Below are 11351 nucleotides of genomic sequence, written 5' to 3'. Positions count from 1 at the left end.
GTGTACCCCTGGGTTAAGCAGTCGGGCTGAAAGGCTCCAGGTATGTCCTGAGGCTTGATCACAGTGGCCACAGCACCCTTCTTGGGGCTGGTTTGGGCCCTTCTGCCAGCGTTGTAGGGGTTTGATTCTACATCACAGACTCACAGGAGCCTTTCAGCACTTCCTGCTTGTTGATGGTTCAGACGCCAGAAAGTAAAAATGAAATAGTATGAAGAGACCTTTCGTGCCCCCTTGTTCCCTGTGACCAGCCCGTTCTCCACACTTCAGGACCCTGATTTTGCCAAAGGGCTTGTACCATAGCCCTTTGCTGCATGGCCTCTGCCCTCACAGTTCAGGCAGCCAGGACTCTGGCTCTTGCTGGAAAAGGAGACGAATGTAGCTCTCCGTAGCCCCACAGCAGGGACTTCTCCACAGGAAGTGGAGCTTCCTACAGGGGTTTCGGGCTGGCTGACCTGGGGGAGGGGGAGGGGACTGCTCAGTTTACAACCCGTTTGGTAAAAGTTTCAAGGCACACGCAGCCCCTCCAGACCACGTTCAGGGTGGGGGCACAGAGCCCCACATGGCAGCAAGCTCCAGGACGTTTCCTTCAGTTGCCCTGGAGTAGCTTGAGGCCTCGTTTCATAAACTCATCTTGGCCTCGGACTGGAGCGTGACATGTTACAGAGATACCAGATGTGGAAAGATGTGGGCAGTGGAGTTCCCCAAGCTTCGGTCCTTGGACCAGTGCTGTTCAGTGTCTTCATCAGTGACTTGGATGAGGGTGTGGAGAGCGCTTTGTCCAAATCTGTGGATGACACGAGATTATGAGGTAAAGCAAACACTAGTGGGCAGGGAACGAATCCAGGCAGATCGGGACAGGTTGGACAAGTGGGCAGAGCAGAATAGGATGCAGTTCAACAAGGACAAATGCAAAGTGCTGCACCTAGGGGGAAGGAATCGCCAACACGCTTCCAGGCTGGGGGATGACCCTCTCAGCAGCACTGTAGCAGACAGGGAGCTCGAGTCATAGTTGACTCCAAGATGAACACGAGTCGTCAATACGATGAAGCGATCAGTAAAGCTAACCGCACTTTGTTGCGCTTTAGCAGGTACATCGCGAACAGGTCCGGGGAGGTGATACTTCCCCTCTATGCGGCACTGGTCAAGCCGCAGCTGGAGTACTGTGTCCAGTTTTGGGCGCCATGCTTCAAGAGGGATGTGGCTAACTTTGAGAGGGTTCAGAGGAGGCCACTCGTATGGTTAGGGGCCCGCAGGCAAGGCGCTACGAGGAGAGATTGAGGGCCCTGAATCTCTTCAGCCTCCGCAAGAGAAGGCTGAGAGGGGATCTTGTGGCTGCCTGCAAATTCATCGGGGGGCGCAGCAAGGGGTAGGAGATGCTGTGTTTACCAAGGACACCCCTTGGAGTAACTAGAAATAACGGCCACAAACTGATGGAGAGCAGATTCAAGTGAGACATCAGGAAGAACTTCTTCTTCATGGCGAGGGTTGCCAGAATCTGGAGCGGCCTTCCGAGGGAGGTGGTGCTCTCCCCTACCTGGGGGTCTTTAAGAAGAGACTGGACATGCACCTGGCTGGGTCGTCTGACCCCAGCCAGAGCTCTTCCCTGCCTATGCAGGGGGTCAGACTCGATGATCTGCTGAGGTCCCTTCTGACCCTGGCATCTATGAATCTATGAGATGTGAACTGTCACCTGTCTCGAAAAGGGGATCAGCCAATGTTTCTGCCTTTTCCTGTTACAAGTGAACATCCCCTTTGACCTGAGAGTGAACGGTCCCATTTGACCTTTAAACAGCGTTACGAAGACTGTGCTACTGAGTACTAGTGGTAAAACAGCTTCATCTCTAGAGCTCTTTCCCCTGCTCTCAACTCTCCAGTACATTTCCAGGCATATATAATGGCACGCACAGTGGGAGCAGAATTGACTGGCCTTGGTTTTTAGGGCTCTCCAGAATTTTGCTGAATTCTACAATACCTGCAAACAGCTTCCATTAAAAAATAAATAAATACATAAATACAAAATCCGTCTTTCAGTTGCCAAGAAACAGCCATTACAGAATAAACAGGTGTACTACTGCCCAGTTAACCCAGCCTTGCAGAAAACTGTCCCCAGCCATGCAATAGCAGCAATGAAAGTGTGAATTCACCTCCAGGAGGTGTGAACTCTGCCCCTTTCTCTCACTCAGTCCAGCATTTGGACTGTAAAAATTCTCATGTCAAGTCTGGTTTTATTTATCTTTTAAGAAGAAAGATGCTAACACTGTTACTATAACATTGAAAAGGTGTGGTTTAATTATTGCATCTCCCAGCTCTCTCTCTCTGTTTGCTGTTAACTCGGCCATGCTACACATCTGTTTTATGCTACATGTTTAGCATTAAAAAAGATACTGAAAGAAGGTAAGCTCTTTAGGGCATGGACTTGCTCTTTACCATGAACTATCGGTAGCATAAGGTGGTGCTGAATCTAGGTGCTGCTACTTCATGTACAAGCATGAAGAGTAGGAGGCCAGATGGTCCAGTGTGGAAGTAGGTTTGTTCTGCTCCAAGCCAGCTATTGACCTTGAGCATGACCTTGGGAGGTCGCTCTGCCACTGGTTTCCATCTTCAGAGCAGGAACATTTCCAGCATTGTTTGGACAGCGTGTAACATGATGGGGCAGCAGTTGTGTACAGTCTTGCAGTGTTTCTGTATTACAGATTGTTTTAAATTTGGCAAAGGAAAAGGATATAGAAAGGAGCATTAATGAGAGAAGCGGTCTAACTCCCTTATTCCAGAAACCTCGCATTTCTGGCACATGCTCTAGCAGAGCCGCACAGTGTTTCATCATCATAATCTGTTGCATTTAGCTGCTTTTTCAGTACAAAAGAAACTCGTTTCTGTCAAGTGACTGCATCTGGCCGTATGTATTCACACCTTCACACATGCTGTTAAGTCCTGAATCCCTTTCCTGGGAGAAGAGGATTCAGTCTCACTAGACCGTGTTAAACCTCTTCCAGTCACTTCTGAGAGTTAAGAGGAGAGATGCTGTTGCCCCACGGCAGTGCTGTAGGAACTTCCTGACAGCAGTTGTGCTTGGCAGACCAGCTCGGACAGTGAAGTCCCCTGCAGTTTGCTCATGTTGCAGAAGCAGTGCGGATCCGTGCCCCTTGCAGCCTTTGCCTAGAGCAGCGGTTCCCAATCTGTGGTACGGGTGCCACCAGTGGTACGCAGACAGTCTGTCAGTGGTGCGCGTCAACAGATTGATTATAGTTGCTTTATATGAGAGAACATGCTAGTGGTACTTAAGGTTGAACTGAAAAATTTGCTGATGGTACTTAGGGTTGTATCATTTTAAATTCATCATCCGACCCCAGCCCTCTTTCCTGCCCAGGGCAGGGGGACTCGATGATCTACTGAGGTCCCTTCTCACCCTAAAAATCTATGAATCTATGAAATTGGTGGTGCGCAATCTGTCAGAGTTTGGGATCCGCTGGTCTGGAGGTGCCATCCTTCAGGGCGGGGCCGTGCACTCCACCGTGGACGTTGCACCAGAGGCTCTGAGCAGAACGCTCTGACGCATGCCACTCCTGTAGCACCAGTCAGGGGCCCGCAAGCCCTGCAGTCACTGTTCCTAGGTGGGTCTCATTGCTGACTGCTTTCTGTTGCAGGATGGTCCCCACATCGGTGGAGCGGCTGCGGGAGGGCCGTGGCATTCTTGAGAAGGTCCTGCGCAGTGGTGCGAAGGTATCCCAGAGAAGCGAACCCTCGCCTTCTGGTGACGGTGCTGCCGAGAGAGACCCAGGTAAGCAGCTGAGCTTCTGGAGGGGACCTGCATTTCGTCCTGGGAGCAGAGCGGGTTTGGCTCTTAAGTACAAGTGGCATCTTCACGTTGAACGTCACCGGCACCCTGAGAGGCCCATCCCGGGCGTGCTTCCTCCTGAAGTGAGCAAGGCCCAGCGCCTGTTCCCATCTCTTCTTGCATCTAACAAGTCTCGTAGTTGGTCACAGGATTGGACCTAAGAACTAAATCTAGGCTCCACCACAGATGTACTGCCCTGGGATTTAGTTTTCCCCGTATCTCCAGGGTCCTTTTGGTTAACTGGCTAAGCTCGGTGCAGTTCTCTGAGGATAGAGACACTGACGTTCGTAGCCTAGTGGGTGGGGAGACTGCAGTAGACACAGTGTGCTTGGACTTGAGTAAGGCCTCAGGGGCCCACGTGACCTCAGAAGCAAACTGGAGAAGCATGGGCTTGATAAAACTAGTCAGGTGGGTACATAGCAGTAACGGGATCGATAACTGCAGGCAGAGGGCAATTGTAAACAGATCCATTTTGGAACGGCAGGAAGTCTCAAGCGGGATTCCTTGTGGGGGGGTCTGTCGTGGGTCCAATGCTGTTTAACGTGTTTGGTAGAGATTTGGATGCCAGAATTGAGAGCTTCCTGATCAGATCTGCAGGTGACCCAAGAGGGGAAGAAATGCAAATGCTTTGGAGGATAGAAGTAGAATTCATAAGAATCTGGGCAGGCTGGGGAGCTGAGCCAGAGACAGCAGCATGAAGTTCAGCGCAGACCAGCGTAAAGGAAGAACAGCGAAGTGCAGACAGGGTGGAAGATAACTGGCTAGGCAGTAGTGCTGCTTGCTGAGGAGGATCTGGGAGTTTTAGTGCATCTCGGGCTCAACGTGAGTCTGCAGTGCAAAATGGTCAGCTTGGAGAAAAGGAGATGGAGGGACAGAATAGCAGCTTTTAAATATCTGAAAGGCTGCCATAAAGAAGGGAGAGAAAATGGTTCTCCTTTATCACAGAGACCAGGACATGAAGCACTGGTTTTAAATTGTGGCAGAGCACTTTTTTAGATTAGATCTGTGGAAAAACCTCCTTACAGTTAAGGCAGTGGAGAAGGCTGCCCAGGGCGTGGAGGAGTCTCCTTCGGTAGAGGTTTTCCAGCAACGCTGGATGTGCATTGGACGCAGGTGGCTTAGGAGTCTCATGCTGCAGGGGTTGGACCTGGTGACCCTTGAGGTCCCTTCCAAACTTGCGACTGAGCTGCAAGAGTGATGCTGAGGGAGTCTAGAAAGCGATGGCCCCAGTGTAGGGGGACAACAGGCTCCCGGTCAGCCTCTACTTGTGACTTATGTTGCGTTTGCACACACAGTGGAGTCTGCCTCTGAAGGGCCTTGCTCGCAGCTGCTGGGTAAAAAGCCCCCCACGTAGGAGCTCCCTCGCCTGGTCTTGCACATACGAAGCTCATGTGTGTGTACAGTAGGATCCACAGCTTGAAGAGCCCTGGGGATTGTGGGAGAGGTGGCAGCTCTTTGCCCATGATGGTGCTTCATGTGCTTTAGGACTAGGGTTTTCTGGTTTGCCACCATCTCAGGCTTCAGAGAGCCCATCTGTGCATTGCTGTCCACCGACCTGTCCCAGGACTGCGAAACTAGGTGGCTGCAGCATGGCCAGGCAGCATGCTCTGGTGCAGAGCTGACGTAGGGTTTACTGTGACGTGCCTTCCAGATGCGGCAGAGGGGGACACGCCGGAGGCTCTCAGCTCCACACTCAAAGGACCAGCAGTGTACAGTCCTTCCAGATACAGCTACCAGGTGAGAGGAGTGTTGGTCCTGCCTGTGCTGGGCGCGGGTAGCCTTGGAGCCTCAGGTCGCATCTGGCGGCTACTCGGGTGGGTTTCTAATCGCGTGCAGCGTTGCTGAACGTGGGCTGCCACCTGACATGAGACGTGAGTGAGGCAGGTGGGAGCATGTTTGACCTGTCCTGTCTCTACACCCTCCAGCTGCTGCAGTCAGACAGCCCCCGGGCAGAGGCGCAGAGCTCCTCCCCCTACCGAGGGCATCCCGCGCCATCCCCAGGATACAGCTACCGAGCGGTGTCACAGAGGACAGGACACGCCACCTCTCTCAGCTCCTCGGAAACCTCCTACTCCAGCCCTGCCCCCCCAGCTTCCACGGACTCCTCGGCGCTGTTCGCCGGGAACTCTGGCTATTACAGCAGCCAGCAGCACCCCGGCAGCAGTGGCGGTAGCAGCCTCCTGAAGAAGAGCTGTCCTGCTGCTGCCAGCCCCGCGCAGCCAAGTGCCGCGGACTCGCTGTCCTCTGAGCCCTGCACAGGCGCGTCGGGCCCCGCCTGCGCCCCCCAAAGTGCTCGAGCACTGCAATCGGACTTGCGGACTATTGGTCCCCCCGGCCCTGGGCAGCCGGCCCTTCACCCGAGCTCCAGGGGGACCACGGTGCCCGGTGCACAGCACTACCCGCACCGTGGGGGAGGCAGTGTCCACCAGTACAGACTGCAGCAGCTGCAAGGCTCGGGCGTAAAGACTCAAACAGGGCTTTCCTAGGGCTGCCTGGACCTGCAGAGGACGGAGCTGCCTACGGCCCCTTCCAGCCCCCTCTGGAAGCGGCCCCGGGGCTGGTGTTAGAAGCTTGCACCTGATACTGGGGGTGCAGGGGGTCGGAGGCTGAGGTCTGGGACACCTGGGTGAGACTCGTAGGCCGCGTTGGCCTCTGGCTTGGAGAAGGAAGCAGATTTCTCTGAGGCAGAGACTGTAGCAAAGCTTCTCCCTAACGTCTGGGTACATTACAGGAAAGCAAACGGTTCTAAGTGCAATGACTGACGCAGCCTCTGTCCCCTGTCCATGCCCATAGCTGTAGTCACACGTGCAGTAAGGACATCTTCTGAATAAGAAACAGTTCAAGCAAAAATCGGGCAAGTTAAACTGATCCCAAAGCTCTCCTCGTAGGTCCGGCTCTGGTGGCTCCTGGGGGAGGGCTTGAATCCATTACGATCATTCCAGTCACAAACAGACCAGCGTATGCAGCCTGCCCTGGGCTGGGCTGCGACTGCCACCATCAGGCCCCTTTCCAGTGATGGGGACGCCGCAGCCCATAGGGGAGCTGGCACTGGGACGAGAGTGAGCGCACGCCTGGCACTGCTGGGAGGAGGTGGGCACACTGCCGACTGGCGTGACAGGGTAGGTCACTGTGAAAGCCGCTGTCCCAGGAGTCTGAGAGCACCCGGCACTGGCTGGGCAGTGCCTGTTGCAGCGCACCAGGGAGAGGAGCCTGTCCCTGGACATTGGCCCTTCGTGGTGGCTCTCATGAGAGGGTGCCAGAGGCCCCCTCCAGTGAGGGCGAGACCAGGGTGCCCTGGAGCTGCCTGCTGGCGCGCGCCTGACTCATGCTGGCCGCGGGGCCTGTGGCTCGGCTGCCGCACGTCTCAGGCGTGGTGGGGACCCCAGGCCTCGCAGGGCCTGTGCAGGGTGCTCACGGGCTGCCGTGGCTCCAGGGCGGCCCCTCGGCGGGGGTGCAGTCCGTGCGATTCCATGCAATTGCCAGCTTCTTTCTCACTCGTTTACTGTACTCTTGGGCGTGTTTTTATTTATCTAATTTTATATTCAGTTATAACCATAGTAGGTTAGCGAGTATCCGACAAGTGTGACCCTGGTGCTGCCGTGGACCTTCTCCTTTGCTCCTGGACGTGCCGATGCTGAGTCTGTCTCCCTTGCCTCTCCAGTGCGCAGTCTTCTTCCTTGTCCAGGACTGTTGCAACTTTCTCCAACTTGCAGTTGAAATCAGGTGTTTGCTTAACCTAGGGGAGACTTGTAAAATCTTGAAACCATCAGTAACTTTCTCAAGCTGTCTGGCTGCGAGTGGGGCAGGGGGAGCTGCCACCCCAGAGCCGGGTGTCTGTGTGCTGTACAAAGTAGGTGTAAACTTCCCTGATCTCACGCCTGAGGGTGCAGCCTCCCTTCTGGTGCTGCGTGCAGCATGGGGCAGGCAGGCTCTGCCCTGGGGCAGTGTGGGGTTGGGGCAGGGGTGCAGCACGCAGAGGTCCCAGCAGCTCCGCGCGCCGAGGGTGGCACCGTGGGAAGCTCTTGGAAAGGCAGGGGCTGCAGCGTCTCGCTCTGGTGGCGTTTTTACACCATGCTGTAACATTTGGACTTTCACAAGAGACGTAATAATTTTGATAATAAAAATACTTAACTTGAAGAGTGGCCTAGTGGTTTTCCCTCCCCATTGTCCCAGCAGCACCGGTCCCCTCGGGCCAAGCACGAGCCACAGGAGGGGCTCTATGTGCCTCCTCCCCAGGCAGCTGGAACCCAAGGGGCAGGTGGAGCTGGCGGGAGAAACCGCTCCACCCAGCCCGCTCTCCTCCCCAGGGAGCCCCAGGAGCTGGCACAGCTCGTCTGTAGTCGCCGACGCCTGCCCCGGCCGGACCTCAGGCTTGGACACCTGTCAGCGTGCGCTGCCCCTTGCCGCGTCCCTGGGGAGGTCACCGGCCCGGGGCATCTGCCCACGCGGGGCAAAGCTGAGCCATGCTGGCTTGGCGCTGGCTAAGGCCTGTGGCGCCTGGCCTGGGGTTGGTGGCTGACGGGGCCGCTCCTGCCCGCGTCCCACGAGCGAAGCTGGGCTGAGCCCTGTCCTCCCAAGTGCCCGACGCTAGTGCCTGCATGGTGCCAGCCGCATCATCTCCATGGTTACGCCAGCAGGATTTCCATGGTAACGGTTTCAAAACGCTGCAACCCAACTCCTGGTCCAGGTGTGACCACAGCTGCCTGAGATGCCGCAGGGCTGCTGCAGCGGCTCGGGGGGTCTCGGAGCACCGAGCTCCTCGCTCTGCCCTGCTTGTGGGGTGGGCTGAGCGCAGGGCCAGGGGGAGCTGCGCAGTGGGCCCGAGCCCGTAGCCCTCTGCCCTGACCCTCGCACCCAAGGGCAGGTGCCAGCTCACAGGGGCTTCTTTCTCTGCAGGGCCCCTGGATGTGTGCTGCTCCTTCCACAGACGGGGCCCCCTCCCCAGCACTGTTCTTGGCAGCCCGCGGGGCCGCTGCCGCCAGCTGGGTCTAGCCACGTGCTCTGCCCTGCCCCGGAGAGGAGTGGAGTCTGGCGGAGCCCAGCCTTCCTGGGATCCCTCGTTGCCCCCCTCCCTCCTGCCCCCCACAATCGCTGGCTCTGGTCGTGCCGCCTGCCCTGCTCCTGGGCTGGTCCTGCTGGGTCTCTGCTCCCGCTACAGCTCCGCCGTCTTTCCGCGGCGCAGCTACCTGCCCCGTTGCTGCTGCAGGCCGCGTCCCCCTGGCAGCTTCCTTGCTGGGTGCAAGTGCGGGCTTCTTGCAAACAATCCCAGCCCAACCCTGGGCTGGGGGCTGGGGCACGTCCCTTGGAGAAGCACCACCCCACGGTTTCTGCTCCACACGACAGGGTTCAGACCCAGTCCAGTTTGAATTATATTTTCCAATAAGGTTTGTGAAACACCGTATCAAACTTTGTACTAAAATACAGATATGTTACAGCCACGGCCCCCTCTCCACGGGTGCTGCATCTCAGTCGACAAAAGCAGCCACGTCTGTGGCACCATCTGCGATTGTGACCCTGCTGCAGTAGCCGCCAGCGCGGACTGAGCTGCCAGGCGCGGGGCCGGGCAGCTCCTCTTCGGCCTTCGCTGCCAAGCGACTGAGAAGCGCATCCTTGCACCCAGCGGTCTCCCGGCATGACCCCCCCCGGCTGGGCAGGGGCCGTGGTTGCTACAGGGGTGTCGCGATCACGGGGTGGGGGGACAGGACTCGTGACAATGCTGTGGCCTTCCCTGGAGGCGCTGCGTGGTTGTCGTGCATGTGGCTCAATCCTCGCTCCTCTGCTCTAAGGGGACGGGGCCGGGCTGGGCGGTGGAGGCCCGACCTGGCCGCTCTCCCGCGCCGCCCCAGAGTGTCTGTGCGCCGCCACCAGACCAACCTTCCTGCGCACCCGGGCCTGTCGCAGCCTCCCCGCCCCGGCGCTCGGCGCTATGTACATCTCTGCTTCCTAGCTCGCCTTCTGCTCTCGCTCTCGGGAAGCAGCCGCGGCAGGATGCCCGGGTGCCTGCTTGCTGCAGCCCCTGCCCACCAGCCTGGCACAAGCCCTGGCCCCTGCAGCCCTGCCTCGTGCCAGGCCAGCCCCTACCACTTTCTCTTCCCACCTTTCACCCGGTGCCCCCAAGCTCCCCGCCCCGACCGACTGCTGCCCGGGGCCCAGGGGCAGAGACGTCCCCTGGTGCCCTGCAGCTGGGCACTGGGATGCATTCAGTGCGAGCACTCGGGACTTTATTGCGCCGCCGCGTGCTGCATGCATCCAGGCACTCGCCTCCAGCCTGTGTCTGCTGGGCACGGGCATGGGCTGCTCTGGCTTGTCCGGTCTCGGGGGCAGGGGCTGAGCTGGACGCGAGCTCCATGCCAGCCGGGGGTCTGAGGGGCGGAGGGCCAGCTCTGTCCCTGCAGCAATGAGGCTCTGGGGACTGTCGCTGCCTCCTGGAGTCGCGGGTCTGCAATGAGCGGGGCGGCCTCGCTGTCTGCGGGGGGCAGCCAAGGTGCCTCGCTCTCAGCGGCACGGGGGTCCCTGCGGTGCAGGTCCTTACTGCTGTCCTGTCTCTGAGGTGTGGCTGTGGGCAAGGAGCAGCAGGCACGGCCCCCCCCAGGCTGCCCCCGCGGCTGGGGCCCCGGGGGAGGGACCAGCAGGCACGGCCCCCTCCAGGCTGCCCCTGCGGCTGGGGCCCAGTGGCGGCAGGGCTGTGCGGCCGCCCCCAGCAGGGAGGGGGATGGGTCTGTCTGGCGAGGGGTAAAGCACCGTGTGGGGGGACTGTGGCATTTGGCACCAGCATGAGACGCACGTGGTGGAGCAGGGGCAGGAGGGCACTGGGCGCTGGTCACACCTTCAGCAGCCCCCAGCATCAAGGGCTGGGCCAGGGGTTACATTCAGCATCTGGCACCGGCATGCCCCCACAGCTGGTCCCAGCAGGGGCAGGAGGCTCTGGGCCCAGGACTGAGTTTCAGCCAGAGCCCAGAAGGGCTGCGGGGCGCAGTCGTGGTCCCTGTGTGAAGATGAGCGAATGCACAGGTGTCGGCCCATCGGGCCAGGGCCAGGGCCGGGGTCCCCCAGCAGCTCAGTCTGCTGCAGCCCCGCTGCTGCCCGGAGGTGTAGGGGTGGAGGCAGGGGCTCCTCTTGGCGCCGGCTCCGCCACCAGGGCAGGGCATGGAGGGGCTGGGCAGGGGGGCAGCAGGGGCCTCGATGCTTCTCAGGAGCATCAAAATCCAGCCAAACCTCCGTGGTCGTCTCGGGCCAGGGCCGGGGTCCCCCAGCAGCTCAGTCTGCTGCAGCCCCGCTGCTGCCCGGAGGTGTAGGGGTGGAGGCAGGGGCTCCTCTTGGCGCCGGCTCCGCCACCAGGGCAGGGCATGGAGGGGCTGGGCAGGGGGGCAGCAGGGGCCTCGATGCTTCTCAGGAGCATCAAAATCCAGCCAAACCTCCGTGGTCGTCTCCGGGGCACAAAGCTGCGGTGCGTTGCTGTTCCTGAAGCAGGCGGCGGGCGGCCCCGGTCCTGGTCCCGGCCCCGGCCCCGGCCCTG

General features: G+C 58.7%; 1 protein-coding gene and 1 pseudogene across 1 annotated transcript in view; one reads left to right on the top strand and one right to left on the bottom strand.

The window, feature by feature from the left end:
• Nucleotides 1–7966, top strand: part of SETD5 (SET domain containing 5) — a 58857-nt gene extending 50891 nt beyond the window's left edge. The window contains 3 exon segments of the mRNA XM_006036623.3: nucleotides 3645–3778; nucleotides 5487–5572; nucleotides 5761–7966. Of these exon segments, the coding sequence (XP_006036685.2) occupies nucleotides 3645–3778; nucleotides 5487–5572; nucleotides 5761–6321 (781 nt within the window). The 3' untranslated portion in view covers nucleotides 6322–7966.
• Nucleotides 7967–9196: 1230 nt separating this feature from the next.
• Nucleotides 9197–11330, bottom strand: LOC112548189 (annotated as a pseudogene).
• Between the last annotated feature and the right edge of the window lie 21 nt (nucleotides 11331–11351).

This window comes from Alligator sinensis, unplaced genomic scaffold (genome assembly GCF_000455745.1).
Source record: "Alligator sinensis unplaced genomic scaffold, ASM45574v1 scaffold469_2, whole genome shotgun sequence".
NCBI lineage: Eukaryota > Metazoa > Chordata > Crocodylia > Alligatoridae > Alligator > Alligator sinensis.
The sequence above is the reverse complement of the archived record's forward strand: the minus strand, read 5'-3'. Positions and strand labels throughout refer to the sequence as shown.